The sequence below is a fragment of the Hydra viridissima genome, unplaced genomic scaffold (assembly GCF_058129835.1).
Source record: "Hydra viridissima isolate aposymbiotic clone 2 unplaced genomic scaffold, HvirCarnegie_v1 scaffold_3, whole genome shotgun sequence".
Classification (NCBI taxonomy): domain Eukaryota; kingdom Metazoa; phylum Cnidaria; class Hydrozoa; order Anthoathecata; family Hydridae; genus Hydra; species Hydra viridissima.
Genome location: NW_028324302.1, coordinates 15,958,589 through 15,980,150, shown reverse-complemented (window position 1 = coordinate 15,980,150; position 21,562 = coordinate 15,958,589). Strand labels below are relative to the sequence as shown.

Sequence of the window (21,562 nt, the reverse complement as noted above, 5' to 3'; positions counted from 1 at the left end):
TGTATGTATGTATGTATGTATGTATGTATGTATGTATGTATGTATGTATGTATGCATGCATGCATGCATGCATGTATGTATGTATGTGTATATATATGTATATGTATAAATATATGCATATGTATAAATATATGCATATATATGCATATACATATATGCATATATATATGTACATACATAATAAAAATATATTACAATAGTAAATATATTACAATTTGTTATATTGTGCATTTACGTAATTATAACTTTTCATTCATAGGTTCTTGAAAAAATATTACTCAAAGCAATAGTTTATAAATATCAGAATATTAAAAAAATATACTTTTTAATATAGTTTGACTTTTGCTGTTTACAGATAAAATTATGTTGCTGAACAATATCTTTACAAAAAAACACTCTTTATCAATTATGGTGAGAGAAGGTTAAAAGGTTACAAAAGTAAAACGTTACACAAGTTAGTTTTCTAAATGAGGCTTACCTATTATGATTGGTTAATTGGATGACAAAGATTTTTAATCAATTCATTAGCTGAAAGGTACTTTTAAATTATTAGAAAGTAAACAAATAATTTAAAATAAATATTATATACATTAAGGGTAGGCCACCTTGAAAAATTTAATGCATATTATTTTCCTTATTGCTAATTTTCTTGCTATTAATTTTGAAGTTAATTCATACTTACATTTTCAAAAGGCTGTATTGTTAAAGATAACTGCAATATGACAAAGAATATGTCACCTGTATTTTTTTTGACATATACTTTTTCTAAAATGCAGCACATTGTATTTTTAAGTTATACATTTTGTTTTATTCTAAGTGGTTAGGAATTATTAGTTCAATGTTTTTTATTTTTCATACTGTAATTTAATGTGTCAGTTTCTCTTGTTTTACAAAAAATGTTTATAAAATGTATAATAAATTTTTCATTTATCTTTTTATTAAAAAGATAAGGTTATTTAAGGTTTGCTAAGCACATATACTCAACAATAAGTTTAACAGTAAAAAAATTGTTTGTTTATAAAATAGTAGGCACTATTTTCTGCATATTCAAATTTAAACTAGAAAATGGAAATAAAAAAAATTGGCATGTATTTGGTTTACATGTGTCCATGATTATTTTAAATTAGCTATATGTATTTTATTTTTTATGATTGACACTCAGTGATCTTCTATTTGGGATGGAGAGTAAGAGATCTTCAGTATATCTTCAACATCATGTTGATTCAAATGCACACAAGTCAATTCAAGTTCTAGAGTTTCCAAAGCTAGATGCTAAGGAAAGTGTTATATTGAACAATATATTGTTGAAACAAAATCTTTCATGTTTGTCTGCTAAAGATTTACATAAAGTTAAAGACATTTCAAGAAAAAATATTCCTTTGTTGCAGCGAGCTCAGTATTGGCTAATGTTTTCTGGAGGGCTTGAAGTAAAGAGGAGTACTCCTAATTTGTATAAAACTACTTGTGATGATTTGCTGAAAGACAGTAATTTTTTATGTTGTTTTATTTTTTAACTATTTTTTTTATTAAAGAAAAGGTTTTCTTTATATCTATTATAGCTTTAAGATAAAATTATTGATAAATTAAAAATATTTGTATAAAAATAAGTAATTAAAATTTCTCTATTTTTGATCTTTAAAATATTCTTGTCTTATATTGTGTATTATTTTAAATTGCATTAATAACAAATTTAAACATATTTTAAATAGGCAGTTTCCTAACAAAAGCATTACTTATTGAAATTTATGGTAAAAAGGAGCAGTTTAATCATCATTAATAATTAATAATGTGCTGATGTTCAAATATATTTTTTATAATACTATAATTGTAAAACATGAGCTATTGAACAAAAATCATCATTTGTTAAATTTATTATTAAAAAAATTATTTATAAAAATAATGATGACTAACTATTGATTGCTACACTTTTCCTTGCAAATAAAAGCAGTATTCAAATGATCAGTTGTCTAATTTCTTATCTATGTGATCTGCATTTTCTATAAATTACTGTAAATTATTGATTGAATTGAGCAAGTCCTAAATAGTGTTATTTTCATTTATTAGAATATAGAGAATAAAAATAATCAATCAACCCTAAAAATTACATACGATGAAATATGATGAAATCAAACATTTTGATATTTTTTGCACAAAAATATTCAGAGTTATATTTTGAAGTCTAACTCACAATGTAGACTTTTTGATAAGATTTCTTTTTTGAAGGCTTCCATCATGTCTTTTATCTTAGTGACAAATGAGTTGATTTATACAAAAATTATTAAAACTTTTTATATTTTTCATCATGTTAAAGAGTTTGGAACAAAGGCTAATTTTAAAAGACCAAAAAATAACCTGACTTTAATTCTTCAAACAAGGTTCAACTTCTGTCAAAATAAGATCTTCAGTATATCTAGCTTGTTCATCTCATTCTTTATCATTGATGTCATTCCAGAATACACATCTGATACTCTGATGCAAAATGTAAGTTTGTGCTGTAGTCTATTAGACATTAGGTTTAAAATAATAGCAGAAAAAAAAAACAAAAAACAATCTTATTAATTTTGGCAAATTTAAATTATCAGCTGAGAAAAATTTAATTCTAAATTAACATGGTTTAGTTTGTACTTTTTTATTTGATGGTTTTTTTTTAATGTTTAACTTGGTTTTAAAAAATTTTTTAAAGTAGTTTAAGTTATTAAGCTAAATAGTTCTAACATCAGAGCACTTGCTAAAATATTATGATAAAAAATTATGGTTTTGTTTCTAAGAAGATTGCTCAATTTTATTCTCTGACCTTAAATATGTTAAAGAAAAATTTTTTTGTAGTAATATCTTTAAACCATTAGTATGAAAAGCTGAAGTGATGCACATGTTGTATGCATGTTTGTAGTATGAAATTAGATTTCTGTATCAAAAAACATCTTCTAAGATAATAGGTATATTGGCATTTTTTTAAAAAATAGAACAGGCTTTTTATATTAGTAGTTTTGATAAGAAACATTTTATTGAAGAAAAATAACATTAAATTAAAACAAAAAAAAAGACAAATAAAATTTTTTTTTTAGATAATTAAAAGTTATCCTATTAATATGTAAGTCAAAATAGTTACATATTATAAAAAATGAATGTGATATTTTCAATTAACTTCTTATTTAATAATTATAAAAAATGATATTTTCAATTAACTTCTTATTTAATAATTATAAAAAATGATATTTTCAATTAACTTCTTATTTAATAATTATAAAAAATGATATTTTCAATTAACTTCTTATTTAATAATTATAAAAAATGATATTTTCAATTAACTTCTTATTTAATAATTATAAAAAATGATATTTTCAATTAACTTCTTATTTAATAATTATAAAAAATGATATTTTCAATTAACTTCTTATTTAATAATTATAAAAAATGATATTTTCAATTAACGTCTTATTTAATAATTATAAAAAATGATATTTTCAATTAACTTCTTATTTAATAATTATAAAAAATGATATTTTCAATTAACTTCTTATTTAATAATTATAAAAAATGATATTTTCAATTAACTTCTTATTTAATAATTAAAAAAAATGATATTTTCAATTAACTTCTTATTTAATAATTATAAAAAATGATATTTTCAATTAACTTCTTATTTAATAATTATAAAAAATGATATTTTCAATTAACTTCTTATTTAATAATTATAAAAAATGATTTTTTCAATTAACTTCTTATTTAATAATTATAAAAAATGATATTTTCAATTAACTTCTTATTTAATAATTATAAAAAATGATATTTTCAATTAACTTCTTATTTAATAATTAAAAAGAATGTTTCTTAGATATAACTAAGCCTTAAAATTTAAACTTCCACAAATATTAAGTACAAGCTAATATAAACTATCTGTGAAGTTTATTAACCATTTAAAGCTTAAATATGTTATATAAGTTAACTTTATATTTTACTTGCTTTTAATTTTTGTAGATAATTCCCAATGTAAGACGATAAAACTAACATCGAATTCTCACTTCTTGACTCCTAATGGTTGTTATTCTCTGCGAAAACTTCTCTATATTATCTATGAGTTAAATCCAGACATTGTTTATTGTCCTATGTTAGAGCAATTAGGAGGCATTATGCTACACTTTATGAATGAAGAAGATGCATTTGCTTGTCTCTCTGGAATTCTCAATAAAAACCTGGTTGATGAAACAAAAAGTTCAAATATTGTTTCTGATACTTCAATGCAAGATCTTCTCAAATCAAGGGAGGTAAACTTAAGTTTTTTTTTTTCTTCCTGTTGCATTGCAGTTTTCCATATTTTTATAGTACATCCTAAATTATTCCTTTCTTCACTCTATTTTTCTGTTAATCCACTTTATTCATATAGTTCATCTCTTTTTCAAAACCTCTTTAGTATCACTTGAAGGGAATTAAACAGGTTGTGTATAAACCTAAAAAATAATCCAGCCAACACAGATAGCAAGGCCCCACATTGGGGTTTGATGTAAGCTATTAGGATAATTATGTAGGTCATAAGTTAATTTAGCCACAAGTTCCAACTGAGTCTTTTGTGGGCCCACCATTGTTAAGTAAAAAATGCCTATTCGCTTAATAAGCCAGTAATCAATGTCATTAAAGCTAATTTTACACACATAATGTGAAATTGTTCAATAATGAAGATCTTTAAACTAACAGCATCCATATCACCATAACACCGCCATATCAAGCTCAATACTTTACATGGTTGAATGAAGTCAATGATCTTGGTATGTGTTGTGTTTCAGTTGGGCAAGGGAGTTTGAAATCAGAAACTGACTGAGAACTGAGATGTGAATCCAATAAAACCAAAGAGGACAATCATTTTAGAAGATAGCTAGAGATAAAGAGCTTTGGAAGTTATGGAACTGCAATATCATTGAATTTGATTTAAACAAAAGCGTTCTGCCTTGGACTCAGAGCCTCAGATGAAGACATATTCTCAAACGATTGCAATTACCATAAATATAGACCAACAACTAATAGTTATCTAAAACAATAGCTTTCTATAAATTTTTTATTTTTATGTTATGATAAATACAATCAGTGGATGCAAGAAAAAAAAGCTTCAGGAAAACATTTTCTTTATCTGTTTTTGCAGCTCTGTATCTGTTACTAGAAATAGTTTCTGCAATTTCTTTTGTGCTCTTTAATAGTTTACTGAATGGAAATAAAAGTTCACACCTCAACTAGATAAATCCAAAAACCTCTCTGTACCATATTTGATAATTCAAAAATAATACAAGCACTTGTCTATTCAAAATAAAAAAAAAAACAAAGTAAAAGAGAAATTGCCAAAGAGTTTAGACACAATTTTAAATTAATGCTCAACACTTCAAGGGTTAGAAACAGTAACTACAAACCAAATTCCACTACTTAATGTCATATCTGATTATGTGTAAATATCAAAATAAAGAAGAAAGTCTTCCTCATCTATTTGGTTTAACTCTCTACTCATCAAGTGGTGTAAACACTGGTAACATTGACTATCCTGAAAATTTAGTTTTGCAAACCTCTGGTCTGAAGGAAATGATCAACAGATTTCAAGTACAACTTTTGTTAAACCAAACACAGAAAAAATTGCATTGTTAATCACAAGTTGTGAATCTTTTACAAAATAAATCATCATTCAAATTAACAGCACTCCTCTAAATCTGTTAGTCTAAAAAAAATTGTCTCCTATAGATCAAGTACAAGCACAAATAAATATAAACATAAATAATATATAATATAAACAAGCACAAAAAAAAAAACAACAACTCAAAACAAATATGTTAATGAAGGAGTGATTCAATTCAATCTCTCTCCAGTGTTCTCATAAAATGTGAAATCCATTTTAGTCAAATGTCAACCCTAGCTCATATTTAATTCATTAACAGAACTAAAGCTAACATATGATCTAGAGCTATGCAGCAAAGCACAAATATTGTAAGAGTATCAGTCTTGAAAATATTGTTTCCAAATACAATAAAAATTGAGTATATTACTTTGTAATACAAGGTATAATATTTATTCTTATAAGTAACAAATTAAGTTTATTCATTAGGCTATTGAGAAGTAAGGCCTGTTAAACATTAATACAAACTCAAATACAGAATGGCACTACACACCAAGCATTATGCACAAAGTGTTCACAATCAGTAATTGCATACAGCTGAATTTTTTTCAATTTACTATACAGGGGAAAATGGTTTATGTTACATGTCCCAATGATGAACTGATTTCCAAGATATTTGAAATTCATCCAAGAGCTAAGGTGTTTTTAGTAATAAATGGAAATATCTTAAAGAATGTTTATTGCAAACAAACATCTAAAAAAATTTTATTATTGTTTTCTTTTACATTTCTCAAAATATGCAACATTATGAAAAACGTACACCTAAAAATCTTTTTAAAACTTCTTTGTGTGATTCTGCTTTCCTTAAAATTTTCAAATTTTGCCAGTATATGTTGTTTCAGCTTTTTGAAGGTCATTCATTTTTAAGTTCTTTTACACCGATCCAGTTAAATTGACCTTGAAATTGACTTTTGATCATAAATTATCTATGGCATCAGAATATGGGAAGAAATTTTGGATTGAACTTCTTTGTGGTGCTAAGTATTAAATCTGTGTATTGTTGGTGAAGAAACAAATTTTATTACTTGGTGCTTTAATTGTTGCAAAGTCTGTCACAGTTGTTGAAAGTAGTCCCTTTTTGAAAAATGAAAGAAAATATTTATATTTTGAGTGGCTAATAGGATCATAGCACACCGTTATATCATACAGCTCTTCAGGGATGTTGGAAGAATTATAGTCATTTGTATATAGTCCTATGTAAATTTCAAAAAAATCATATTGTGAAATGAGAACTTCTAGAAATTCATTTAAACCTGTTCTTTTAAATCGTTTAAATTATATCCATTGTAAATAAACAACTGGTTGTACATTTTTTTTGTACCTTTATTATCAAAATTTTCTGAAAATGATTGTGCTATATCAAAATGCTAAAAAATGTTGTAAGAATGTAAAAATGAGTATCTGTATGATGAATTAAGTTCTGGGTTTTAAAAATTAAAGTTATAGTCAATTATTTGGGCTAGTCTTAAACTTGTATCGTAAGTTTAGACTAAGATTCTTTTGATTTGTTTGCTTTTTCAGGAAATGAAAACTGATCAAATTGTCATTCCTACAAATTGAAAGTTTTGTTTGTATAGTACTAGTACAGTATTAATAATCTTTAGCATTGTTGCATGTTGAGTTGACCATGAAATTAAGATTGGTAAATGCATACTATTGGCAAAGAAATTTGTAACTATGTATTGCTTCAGAAAAGTTTTATAGGTCTAAATTATGTAGATATTAGTTTCTCAGTACAGGAGAGATATTCAGTTAGTTCTCCATTTAGTAAATTTGCTGACCGTTTTTTACATAAGTTTATCATGGGTCAAATTAATCTGGCTGTTTGATCAAGTTAGTATTTTATAAAATATGAGTAAATTCTTGGTTCGTTTAAATCAACACTTTTTGCTATTGAAACTAACTGTAGACTGTGTTTTCATTAGCTCTTGCAACAAAGTGTGATTCTTCTGTAATCAAATTGCCATATAAAGCGAAAAAACACCCATGGTATTTTGAATATGTTTAACTAAAAAGTGTATAGAAGAACATGCTTTTGGAAGGAATTTTTTATCCAGAAAGAATTAGAAGTGAGAAAACATTAGTATTATAAAACACTTAATATAACTAAATGAAAGAACCGCTGTATGTTTGCTAAAATTACTAGACCATTTTGTTTAGAAAAAAGTCTATGCAAGACTTGAATCATTTGTTACATCACATGCTGAAGTTGCTGGTCATAAACTTGTGATTTTTCCCTGTTTAAGAAAGATTATTTTTGACAGACTGTCATTTGCTTATTTGGTAAGTCTTTTCAATAATTTAGTTTTTGTTTTGTTTTTTGTTACTATTTTTTGACAAATTTTGACCTATGTCAGCATTTTAAAAAGTTTCTGCACTTTTGTGTGTATTTGATTAATAAGCCAATTAATACTGACTTAAAATAAATCATAATTAAAGGAACAGATATTTGAAAGCAAATGTTGAAACAACATGTGAGAGAAGTAATTGCATCTCAAAACTTTTCTTTCTTTGTGTATTAAAAAGAAAAATAGTGAAAAACAAAAATCTCATCAATACTAATTGTTTGGTTTAAGCAAAGAAGAGATTTTTTGTTAAGCAAAGAAGAGAATTTTTAATTTTGGTTTAAGCAAACAAAAGAAAAGATGACTTTGTCTTTTGATAAACTAAAAAAATTGAACTTATAAAGTTATGAATTTTAAAAGAAAAACTGCAAAAGTTAGCTTGACCTAGGTTTTAAATTAACATTTAATTTTAGATGATAGCTATAAATTTACAGATAAAGCATGAACAACTTTGTTGTAAAAGCAACTACAACTCTAATTAAAAAGTTAATAAATTTAAATATGCATTTGAAATGTGTTATTTATCTCTGTTAATTACAGAGAGTAGTAAACTGGTATCATTAATATAGTATATAATAATGATACCAGTTTACCAAATAAATTTTAAAAACTTTTTTAGAGTCTATAAGGTTTATAGACTTTAGAAAAGTTTTTAAAATTTATTTGGAAGCTGATAGATAACTAAATTAAGAAAAAGTATATTAAAAAAATGTACGAAAAATCAATATTTTAAAGACAAAGTGTCTCTGCGTTTTTGTTATTCTAGGTAAGTATGTAAATTTCCAGAAAATCTGAAACTTTATCCATTAGGTGCCTTTTGTGTCTTTTAAAAAAGTAAATATGACACATAATAGAAGATTCTTTTCTGTTGCTTATTTTTCAATTCCTAAAAAAAAACAACTAAATAAAGCTAAGTCCTCAGTTCATCTGGAACATGGCTCATTATATATACTATTATACAGCTATTCACGAAAGTTTAAACGATTGCAGAATTTTCAAATCTAGTCTTCGGTTTTTCTTGAATAAAAATCTAACGGAAATATATATCAAAATAATTATTTTTCCAATTTGGTAAATAGGTTATTTGTTAACAGAATAAAAAAAAGTAGGTTTTGACTCATTACCATTTACTCAGAAATTTCATTAAAAGGTAGGTGATACAAATTAAGAGGTTTCACAAAAGTTTAAACGATTTTATTTAGGATCGATTATTTGCTAATTAATTGATAAATCCGCTGCGAAAAAAAATTTCGCAGCGAATTTATCAATTAATTAGCAAATAATTGAGTAGTTTTTCAATCAAAAAATTCATCACAACATTATCAGGCAGTTTTTAATTCATTAAAAATCAACTTAAAATATTGTGAATTTCAAATTAATTTCAATTGCGTGCAAATGGGTCGAAAATCAGTTTCTAGTGACATAAAATGGCAAGTTATTGGTATGGCGCGGACAAAAAATCACACAAACGTTCAAATAGGCAAAATACTTAGCATTTCTGAATATTGCGTTAGAAAAACCATCAAAACCTGGGAACTTACCAAGGATGTCTCCGACATGTCGCGTACTGGGAGACCATCCAAACTCAGCAACCGTGAGAAAAATGGTATATTCAGAATGAGCAGAGAAAACCCCAGACTCAGTTACAAAAAGCTAGCACAAATCTTCAATGAGTCAAAAAATAATCCAAAAGTTAGCCAAGAGCTCGTGAGACGAACATTGTCGGACAAAGGTATTGGAACGTACATAGCTGCTAAAAAACCCATTCTTTCAATCACGGATAAACGTAAACGACGAGTGTGGTCCAAAGAAAGGCTGGACTGGTCTGTAGAACAGTGGGGAAAAGTTATTTGGAGTGATGAAGCTAACTTTCAAGTTGTAAACCGCAAGGGAAGAATCTATGTCAAAAGATTTGCAACTGAGAAATATTCAGACAGGTTTTTGCAACATCGTCGACAAGGTGGTGGAGGTTCAGTTGGCATCTGGGGATGTTTTTCTCACAAAGGTATAGGCTTCTGTGAGTTGTATGAAGGCCGAATTAATCAATACACCTACAAGAACACATTGGAAACGTGTTTAGTTCCATGAATCAGACACTTGTATGGCAGAAGCAAGCAATTCATCTTTCAACAAGATGGGGCTTCAGCTCATACAGCACACTCAATCAAAGAATATTTTTTAAAAAAAGTTCAATGTGATGCCCTGGTGCCCTAGATCACCAGATCTCAACCCAATTGAAAATATTTGGTCTTGGATTGACAATCAACTGACATACCATGAAATTCAATCAACTCAGCATTTAAAGCAACTTTTGAATGAGTACTGGCTGAAGGTACCTCGCGTGATATGCATGAAATTAGTTGAATCAATGCATAAACAAGTTTATCTTTGCTATAAAAACAAAGGAGGACACTTTTTTATTTTTTGTTTGAATGTTGCAATTTGTTTAAACTTTTGTGCTTCTTATTTTTCCTATAAGATTTTTTGTAATAGCTTTTTTCTAACTAAATATTAAAATTTTTATAATATGTTCATATTCATTTTATAGCTAATTACTTTTTCTTTAATGAATAAAAAAAAATTAAGTCGATATCTACAGTTTTTCTTTATTAAACAAAAACCAAACATAATTGATAAAAATTCTGCAATCGTTTAAACTTTTGTGAATAGCTGTATATTATTACATATATATATATATTATTATTAGCATATATTATTATATATATATTTTTATGGCTTGCTCTTTTATTGCTCTACATTATATTCATATTGCAGTTTTTATAACAGTACAAAATAAGAGTATAACTGTTTGGCTCTTTTAAAAATCTACAAACAGGGATCAGATTAAACTTTTATGTTAGAAATTACCTGGGAGGTTTGTTGTAGGTTTTCTACTCGTCTACTCATGCACCAAAAATTAACCAAACCTAAGGGTATTTTGATTAAAGCACTTGGTTGGTCTAGTTAATGTTTAGATTTATGCCAATTTTTTTTCATAATAAAATAAATAACTTTAGCTAGAATGCTCTAGCTTTCTTTTGTTGAAAATCTTGATCAATTTCACTTTGCTCTCCAGATTTTACCACTTTGTTCACTGTGCCTCAATCCAACAAAACAAAGCTTACCCCAATTCTGTACCAACAGCCCCAAGTTTGCAAACTTCAAAAAACTTATTAAAACTGATTTAAAAACAGCAAAAAAACTTTCTACTTCAGACATTGCCAACAAAAGTGTTTCTTATTGAGGAACTATCAGATCAGTGACAGAGAAGGGTGGAAGACAATTGGTGTAACATCTTCACCCGTATGTATGCCTTCATTGTTGTAACAATTGAGCAAATGTTGACAAAGCTTAAGATGTTTGTGCTCTTCAGTAAGCTGCCTTGGAACCCATCTTGTGTGAACTTTATGGAAGCAAAGTTCATTATAGATGATTTGAAAGGCAGTGCCATGATTAATCTGTAGAGGACAAGCAATGTCATTAATAGTAACACAAAATTCCAAAATGGCTTTTAGTTTTTTTACTGGGGTATATTAATTCTGTTTGATAGCTTTCTTGATTTTTCACTTTGTCACGGAAGCCTGAGAGATGTTGATAATTTCAATAATTCTCCTCAGGGTGTTTAGCTTTTTCTTGCAGAAGAATTTATTAGTTTAATAAGAATTTATCTATTATAGTCAACTTACATCAGGAAATATCACTCATTTTACCAATCATTAATCCTAAACAAACAGCAACATTCATTAATTCATTATGTGACTGTCTAATTAAAAAAAAACACTTTAAAACAACTGAAATTACATTGTTTAAGTCTGCAATAATGTAAGTCTCTGAAAATGAAATATAGTTTGAGTTATGACAGATAAAATCAGCTGGAGGTATTTTATTTTATACTAACAAAATTTGCTATATCTTTATCAAATTGAAAAGGTTATTTAAAACTATATTATCATTTTTTAAATGTTTTTAATTTAAAATAAAAAATAAATGACAGGAAGTTAAATTACACGTAAACAATAAAAAGTAAACAGCTGTAACTCCTACCTACTAAAAAAAATAAAAATAACAAAATCTTGAAATATTTTTTTTGAGTCTAATAATATGAAATGATACTGTATGTATGTATGTATGTATGTATGTATGTATGTATGTATGTATGTATGTATGTATGTATGTATGTATGTATGTATGTATGTATGTATGTATGTATGTATGTATGTATGTATGTATGTATGTATGTATGTATGTATGTATATGTATGTAATCACCTTTGTAGCACTGATTTAAGTGGTTCATATCAGCTGGTAGTGATATGAACCACTTAGATCAGTGCTACAAAGGTGATTTTATAGGGTGATAGATTGATTAATGTGACATGTAAATTCCTAAGATTATATATATATCGTGGAAAATAGTGGAAATAGCCATATATATATATATATATACATATATATATATATATATATATATATATATATATATATATATATATATATATATATATATATATATATATATATATATATGGCTATTTCCACGATGGAAGAGATAAATTTCTTGTTTATAAATTTCTTTTTTCAAAAAACTTTTTTTCTTTAATTGTAGTTTAAACACCTTAAAATTATTGTTGAAATAAATTTTGAGTTGAAAATATTTGAATTGAGTAGATAAATTTGATGAATGTTAGCAACTGTTTTTTTTTTTTATTATTAGAAAAAGTGAGTAAAATTTGAGGGCAAGTTATTGCAATATTTTAAACAAAACATATCCGTATTTTTGTTTAGAAAGAATCTTTGAGATTATTTATATGTCTTGAGTAAAAAAACTTTTACTCTTTAAAAATAATTCAAGTGTTTTTTTGTCACATACACATCTGCAAAAATTAGGTTGCGTCACTGAACTAAAAGCTAAAAAAGTTTAATTATCACAATGAATTTAGGCTTTAAGGTGAGATTTTTTTAGAAATTATATATTTTAATGTAAACTTTTCATCACTATTCAAAAAAAAAAGTGGTCAAAAAGCATTATATTAACCTATAGTTATAGTTTAAAAGCTGTTGTGTCACTGAATCCATCAACAGGATAATTAGCGTTTAATAAAATAGCATGGTAAGGAAGTCAAAATATCCAAATATTCAGATTTTGTTGCAGGTTTTATTCGAATAAATATAGTTATATACGCTTATTTTATAGGTTTTTATATATATACATATCTTTAAACAGCTGAAAACGGTGAAAGAAAATTGCGTTTTTTTTTTACAATTCTCATTCTAATTAAACTAAATATTCAAAAATAAAAAGAGGAATATTCTTTTAATCCCTGAAGGTTACCGTTGTTTGTTCTTTCCCATTTATATTTTATCTTGAAGGTCTTAAAATGCAATTGAAACTCCTTAATTTGCGAAATTTGTTTTTGAATTATCAGCAATCATGGATTTGGTATTTTGACCAAAAAGAACCGCAAGCGGCTCTTTTTGGTCAAAATCAAGTTTCTATCATGACCCTTGCAGTCTGGAACATAGAGTTAAAAACATTTGGCATAGTTTCTGATTCAACTGATCATACAATGTCTTCTGTTATACCATACATTGACAAAATCCTTTAATTTATTCCTGATCAAGTCAAAGAAGTACACATGTTCAGCGATAATGCCACTTCTCAGTTCAAAAACAAAAACATTATGGCTGCAATGGTTGTGCTTGAAAAACATTTTCGTAAAAAATTCTTCTGGCATTTCTTTGCAGCGATGTACAGGAAAAGAGTGGTTGGCGGAATAGGAGCTACTGTTAAGCGAATTGCAGCTCTGAGAGTTAAATCTAGTCAATGCGAGATCAGGTCAGCAGCAGATTTTGCATTAGTATTAGAAGATTTGCAAATATCTGTAACTCATATGTCAGAAAAAGAACATATGAGTTACAGATATTTGCAAATATCTGTAACTCATATGTCAGAAAATCACATTATTTTATGTTCAGAATGATAACGTTGTTCCGATGCTATTTTCACCTGAGTATAATTTAAATTTATTACAAAACAATGTTGCATTCACTGAATGTTGCATCACTGAACTGATAGTTTTTTTTCTGTAAAATAAAACGATATGAAAACTTTGTTGTCTGTGGCTTTTTTTATGACTGCCTTATTGCAAAATGAATAAATTACAACAAAAAAATCTAATTAGTCTAGCAAGAATTAAAATTTCAGTGAAAGCTCCATTTAAAAGTATGCTGATAAAAAAACACTTTTTTCCGCATTGCATCACTGAATTCATATTTTAATTTTTGCTATGTGTTAGTGTTATGTTAATACAATTGTGTTTAGTTTATATTAAAATTTTAATTCAAGATTGATTTAGAGTAATAAAAAATTATTTTTGAGTTATAAAAAAATTTTTGTTAAAAAAAATCTCTCTGCATGATGCGTCACTGAACTATCGAATTGGCCATATATGTATATATGTATATATATAAGCACACACACATACATGTATACACATACACATACATATTCATATACACAAAAGCAAATTTTATTTTGAAGAAATTACTGATTTTTATTTTTTAAATATTTTTTTAAAAATATTTTTTATTTTAATTTATTTTAGGTTCGAATTGTTGATTGTTTTTTAATTGAAGGGCCAAAGATTTTTTATCGTGTGGGATTGCATCTGTTAAATCTTTTTTATATCCATTCATTGACATTTAAACACCTTCGTAAGTATTCAAGAATTTTTATGTTATTCAATATTTTTGCAATTTTTTTTTATTTTTAAATTTTATTGATATTAAAAAGTACAAAACTCTCTTTTTTTTCCCGATATTTTGCCTGATATATTTTGAATATTTAAACATCTTTTTTTTATTATAATGGAAGTGTAGGTGCATCAAGAAAAAAAAAGTTATGACAGAACAATTAAAGGCATAACTAAGTTAAGAAAAATAAATAAAACACTTTAGCGCAAAGCAGAGAGACCAATCACAAAAATCATAAAATTCCATATCCAAAACAGAAAATCTGTTTAAGAATTTACTATCTGAAATGAATCAACACAAAAAAAAACCTGAAGCCAACCTAAAAAGTAAAAGATACTAATTTATACTAAATTTTACTTTCATATTGGTTTATTGAAAATTCCAATTCAAGTTCCTAAGTAATAGCAGGAAAGTTTGAATAGTCTATTAAATCAATCAAAACTCGTTGTATTGAGTGTAATATTTTTCATATTTAGAATCTCCATTCTATTCATGAAATACCCTACAGCTATATCATGCAAAATTGTTCTCTAAATTTGTCATTCATAAGCAAAGCAAACTGATCCAAGTTTCATTTAAAACATGGTAACCTGTGATGATCCTGACTTTAATCTTGTTTGTACCTGTTAGGTTTGTCCTGTACTTCCATCAGTACACTAGCTCTTTTTATGATTTAATGCCATAACAAGCTCTTGCCTTTAAAGTTCTAAATTGTGTCATAACTTAATGTTCAGACCTCTTTATACTTGAGAATTGAGTTTCTATTTCTTCTGTGAGATTCCTTTTGGTTTTCCTATTTTGTAGCTTAACAATCTACCAATTTAAATATTGATTTAAATTTATTCCAATAAGAATCTAAATTAAAATTTATGAAATACCACAATAAAGATAAAGAAAGCTAACTAACAACTGCCTACTGTGAAAGCTTTATTTTCAAATATTATTTTTCAAAGCTACAATAGAAAAAAAAGTAAGAAAAAAATGAGGTAGCTGTATCTTTTTGGCTGCTACTATAGTTAAGATTATTAATCGTCTTACTTTTTTTTTGGTAAATATTTTATAAACATAAGCATCAAACTTTCTGATTGCAAGAAATTGAATTTCATTGTAAACCTTCTTTTGTAGTTTGTTCATCACCACATGATCTTGTAGCTACCATTGGACAGCATATGCAATCGTTACAAGTTACGCCAGATGTTTTCATGAAAGTATGTTTTTTATAATATAATGTTTATACAAAAGAGTAGTGTTATTTGTAAAACTAAATATTGTAATTTTATTATAGAGTATTTATAAAATATCGCTGGCCAGCAAGCAGTTAGTCAAGCTTAAGCAAACAAATATGACAATGTGTCATTCTCATGAACTTGATTATACAGAGGATATATTTACTCAACAAGTTGTTGCTGTGAACCTGAAAGAAGTTTCTGATATCATTGAACCCCTGCATGTAAAAATTGATTTTTGTGTATTTACATTTCAAAAAAGAAAAAATAAAGAAAATTTGAGTAGATTTCTTTGAAGTTTCTTAATTTCTGGAATGTAGTTAAAAAGTATTTCAATGTTTTCATTATTACAAAACATTTAAATTTGAAGTAAGACTTAACTAAGTAAAAAGTTTGTTTTTTTAGTTACTTTTAATTGGTCACATACTTTTAGGAAGCTTTAGCATTTTTGAAACCAAACAGTATTCTATTATTTATAGATACAGGGTGACCAAGTGTAGACAAATTTTTATTTATATGGCTTTGCAAAAAATAATGAAACATGAATTAATTTTTTACATAAATAAAGTACATAGCTATTCAAATGTTAATAACAAGTTATTTTTTTATGTAACATCCTTTAGCCTTTACCACTCGCTTTAATCTCTCAGAAACATGAAGCATGGATGGTTTTTCTGGTGAAGTTTTGTCCCAGAAATGCCTAATTTAGCTTTCAGCAATGTTACCCTTTGGTGAGAGGATGAACATGGATTGCTTTCCAAACTACTTCAAATAAAAAAATCCATTATGTCCTTGCACTGATCTTGAACAACATTTGCTGTATAAGATGTGGTTCCGTCTTGTTAGAGAATGATGGCAGTTTCTTTAAACGTCCTATTGATCTAAAGATTCCTTTAATGCTGGTTTTTGGTGCTGATAAACTATTTGCTCATGGGATGTTCTGATTACTGTGAATTTCCACTGTAAATAATTTTTCATCTGTCCACAGCACTGGAGATTTATCTTATTCTTAAGCTTATCCAAAAGAACCTTCACTATACTCAACTGTTTTGCTTTAATGTTTTGTGACAGTTCTAGAGCTTTGCTCTTTTTGAATGCTTTAAGTTTTAGATAAACTTTTAACAAGGTTTGAATTGCATGCTTCTTGTTGGGTTTCTCCTGATTTCTTCTTAAGTGTCCCTGATAAGACTGGATGTTCTAGTTTTTGATTCAGGATGTTTTTTACCTTTAGAAGAGTAGATACAGTTTCTCTGAGATGTTTTAAGATTTTATAGACACCATATTGGCTAGTGCGAGGCTTCAAAATCTTAGAAATTTTTAAAAATCTAACGTTTTTCAAGTTTGAAAACAAGAAGCTCAGAAGCTTTCAAACTTATTTGTGGTGAATTATTTGTTATAAATTCGATCAGAGAAGCATATAACAATGTTAAACATAAGTATGAAGTTTTATTTAAATACAAAAAGTATAAATAAAAACTATATAAAGAGTTAAATAACCAATTTTAAAAAATTTTCTACACTCGGCTTGATCACTCTGTACTATAAACTTTGAACAAATTTATAATTTAGGTTTGATGTTTGGTAATTTAAAAATAATGAAAACTTCACATGCTAAGTGTTAAAGTATTTTTTTTCTATTTATTTTGAAAATTTATTTCTACTATTTTGAAAGAGACAAGACCTGGGATAAATATTTAAATTTCTTTTTATAAGGCTATTTCTAAAAGTCTATAAAAAAAACAAGCTAAAAATGTTGTTTAATTGAGGCCTATAGTTGCTGAAATACCATTGACAAACATCAACTTGTTAAACATGCAAACCATTTTTGACACAGTCAAAGTCAATTTATATTTGTCTACAATTTAAAGGAAATTTTTTTTTAAAAATCAAAGCATATATAGTTGAAGTTATTCAATAAAATTTGTTACAAAATGTTAAAACTTGTACAATACTAATATGACCTGCTGCATTTTTTATTTTTCCTTTTGTAAAGAGAAATATATCAATAGAGAATATGCCTTAATTTTTAGTGGCAATTAGTTTGTGGTTGGTTGCCATTACGTATTCAAGTTAAAAAACCTTATTTGTTGTTCACAACAAATATTGATGGGTACAAGTAAGTTGCAGTATATACTTAACTAAAACATTTTACTTTGTATTAGTTTATGCTTTTTAAGTAATTGAAATACATTTCTTATTGTTTACCTGTAACTTTATATCTATAATGCACAATTATATATTTCTGTATATCTACACTTATGTAACATTGGTCTTCAAAGTTACTGAATATTTCTTTTTCAATTTAGTTTAAAAACGTTATATTGCAAATGTGAAGAAGAACAACAATGTATGATAATCATTCGTACTATAGATGGCGAGGTATCCACTTTTTAGATTTTACATATTTTTTCATAATCAGTAACTCAATGAATCAAATCATTTTAAAAAATATTTTAAATATTTTAAACAGGTCCTTGGTGCATATTTGTCAACTTCATTAATGGAGAGGCATAGTGGTCATCAAAATCTTTCTTTTTTTGGTACAGGGGAAACATTTATTTTCACACTTTCTCCTAATCCATTTTGCTATCACTGGAATGTATCAGAAGAAGAGTTACATACTAAAGTTTCCAGGTATGTGTTTGTAAATACACTGCCTTTAGATGAAGAGGATGGCCCTGGAAGTAAATCAAAACGGCAAAGAGGAAGCTCTTTTGTCCGGAATTTTTCACATAGATTTTCTCGCAGATTTTTACAATCATCATCTCATAGTGAACTAGCTCCAGGTCCTGAAAATATAAATTTCGGTAGAGAAAAAAGTTTAAATAAAGCAGGAGAAAGGAATGTTGAATTAACAAATAAAGAAAAAAACATCAAAAGCAGTTTTGAGTCATCCTCTGTGCAAGATACAGCTAAAAATGCAAAAATCGCAGAATATTTAAAGAATAATATTGAAGATGAAGAAGATATCCCAATATCTTTAAAGCAATTTGAACACGAATCTGTAAATTCTTCAGTAACACACAAAAAAAACCAAACTGTGGCTGATGAGAAGAATGTAAAAACCCCACCTGTGATTAATGGTAATTTTATTTCTTACATTAAAGATCAACCTGATGGGAAAAATGTTACACCTGTGTTAAAAGATACTTTTGTTTCGTATATTGAAGATAAAACTGCAACTCATAAGGAAAACGTACAAACCTCGCAAAAATCTAATGGTGCTTTTGTTTCGTATATTAAAGCACAAACTGCAGTTGATGGAGATAGCGTTCAGACCTCTCATGAATCAAAAGAATTTGTTACAAATATTAAAGATAAAACACCAGTTCACGATGAAACAGACCAATCTGCTCATAAAAGTTTAAGCCCAAATAAAATGGAAGTTGAGGGGCATGTAAGAGCTGCGTTGTTTATTTCTTGTGACGATTCGAGAATGGTGATAGGAGGAGGGTAACTATGATTTTCTTTTTGACTAAAAGTACATTTTTTTTCCGATTTGCAAATACTGGATCTCAAATATTTAACTTATAATTTTTTAGCAAACTGTATAATTAATTGATAAATGTTTTAACTTAAAGCAATTCGCTCTTGCATTAATCTCAGTTAAAGTGGTGAAACACGTGAGTTTAAATTTGAATGGTTTATCTAGAGATGGTGAAGCCATTGCAATTGACGGAGATATTCACGCTGGTCGTTCAACTTGGTGCCGTACATTTCAAAATGCCCCACTGTCATCTCATGAGCACGGAGATTTTGTTATAATGCGTCTAGATGTATTTGGATTCCATTAGCTGCCAGCAGAATTTTTTTAACCTCTTCGTTTATTATCTTTTAAACGAGTAAAAGTGTACAAAATAAATTTTAAAGCTTTAACGAGCAGCAACCATAAGAAGTTAAACTTATGAGATTATTTTAATCTTATACATTCCATCCATACATGTTCCATCCATACATACATATTTAATGGTTGTTCTGTATATCTGTCAATGTAATTATCACGGAGATGTTTAAAGAAAGCAGAATACCGTGTTTTCTGTGTCCGTTTTAGCATTTTTTTTTTCCCCCCTCGTGCATTTGATTAAAATGACAAGATTATGTTCACTTTTTAACACCTGTTAATTTCGTTATCCAAATTTTCATTGTCGCAGATTTTGAATTGACTTCAATCGTTTGTTGTACTCCTTAGAAGAAAACAATCTTGTTATTCTTCGTTGTTAAATCGATCAAAATCATTTTGATTTTTATTTAGTTCCAGTTTTATTAAACTTTGTTTAGAATTTCTAATTTTTTGAAGATAATATTTTCTGATTAATTTTGTAGAAATTTTTATGAATCCTATATAATTATTAAAAGATGTCGTGTTTGTTTCCTTTTTTATCGGGTTTTTGCGAAGTGTTCCTTCAAATCAAAAAATATTTCTAGTGCAACAAGTCAAACGTGGCCTTGGTTTTGAGCTATTGAATTATTTAATAAAAATGTAAAAAGGTTCGTCTTAACTTGTTTTTATTTATGAAAAACGGCCTTGCTATATAAAATAAACTACTTAGACATTGATATTTTTTTCAGTAAATAATATATTAATCCTGTTAATAATTCCTTAGTTTTTTTAAGTTGAACGCGAATTTAGGTTTTAGATCAATTTCTCGTGTTCTAATCACTTTTTTTGAGACCTATAATAGAATTTCAGATAAAATCGTTTTCCCAATCTTTTAAAAATAGATTAGTACTAATTCAACATCAGGTTTTGTAAGAAGTAATCTCAAGATATTCTTTATACATTACCTATGTATTCATTTTCACGAGAGACGTAAATACTTACTTTTGAATCGCTTAAAAAAAAAAAAAACCTTGACTACGCATACATAATAGTAATTTGAATATTATTTTCATCAATCTTAAAATTTAAACTGAAAAGCACATTTTTAAAAGCAAATAATAAGTTGAATATTATTTTCATCTATCTTAAAATTTAAACTGAATGAGCACATTTTTAAAAGCTCGAATGACATTTTCTAATTGTGATTCATAAAACTTTGGCTGATTTTAAATAGATTATAATAACGTTAACCAATATCGCTGCGTTGGTGCTGCCTTTCATTAGTATTTTACCGTCCATTCAATGGGAGTTCTACCTAATAATAACCATTCTTAGTTTGTTTAAATTCATTTAAAATCTATATTTAATATATTTAATTCAGAGTCATTTTAAATATTAATTGAAAATTGGGAGCAACGAAATCTAAGCTACTAATTAAAAATAAAATTTTATATGTTTGTATTAACTGTTTTAGAACTGCACCTGTATCCAACAATTTACTAAGTGTAAAAACAAATGTAAAAATACAAAAGAAATAATCGAATGTAAGTACACATTACATAAAGTACATTCATTAAGATAAGAAACAAATGATTTGTCAACAGATAAGATACAAAACTAATTAAAATACTTTCGTTCTGCAAAATATTTATTATTATTCTATTTGTTAAACAATTTTCCATTTTCTACAGTGATACTATATTACGGGAGCAACGTAACTGGGAAATGTTCTTGTAAAAATTATTTTTTACAAAAATGCAAAGCTGAAA

General features: G+C 26.9%; 1 protein-coding gene across 2 annotated transcripts; it reads left to right on the top strand.

The window, feature by feature from the left end:
- The first annotated feature begins 257 nt into the window (after positions 1-257).
- LOC145202355 (GTPase-activating protein skywalker-like) lies at positions 258-20,328 on the top strand. 2 transcript variants are annotated; one of them, XM_090081911.1, is made up of 11 exons: positions 258-535; positions 1,163-1,485; positions 3,979-4,265; positions 7,811-7,933; positions 14,600-14,708; positions 15,873-15,955; positions 16,033-16,197; positions 18,004-18,089; positions 18,280-18,352; positions 18,444-19,426; positions 19,626-20,328. In XM_090081911.1, exons 2-11 carry the CDS (start codon positions 1,179-1,181, stop codon positions 19,765-19,767), a joined length of 2,358 nt encoding a protein of 785 aa, XP_089938037.1. In that variant the 5' UTR covers positions 258-535; positions 1,163-1,178; the 3' UTR covers positions 19,768-20,328. The 2 variants fall into 2 exon arrangements, with proteins under 2 accessions (XP_089938037.1, XP_089938038.1); XM_090081912.1 differs by lacking the exons at positions 258-535; positions 1,163-1,485; positions 3,979-4,265 and adding an exon at positions 7,576-7,719.
- The last annotated feature ends 1,234 nt before the right edge of the window (positions 20,329-21,562 follow it).

Bases quoted from the DNA above. Each gene is read 5' to 3' on its own strand.
- LOC145202355 (XM_090081911.1), top strand. From the start codon at position 1,179: ATGGAGAGTAAGAGATCTTCAGTATATCTTCAACATCATGTTGATTCA. The intron at 15,956-16,032 runs GTATGTTTTTTA...ATTTTATTATAG, and splicing joins CGCCAGATGTTTTCATGAAA to AGTATTTATAAAATATCGCT. The intron at 18,090-18,279 runs GTAAGTTGCAGT...TTTTCAATTTAG, and splicing joins ACAAATATTGATGGGTACAA to TTTAAAAACGTTATATTGCA.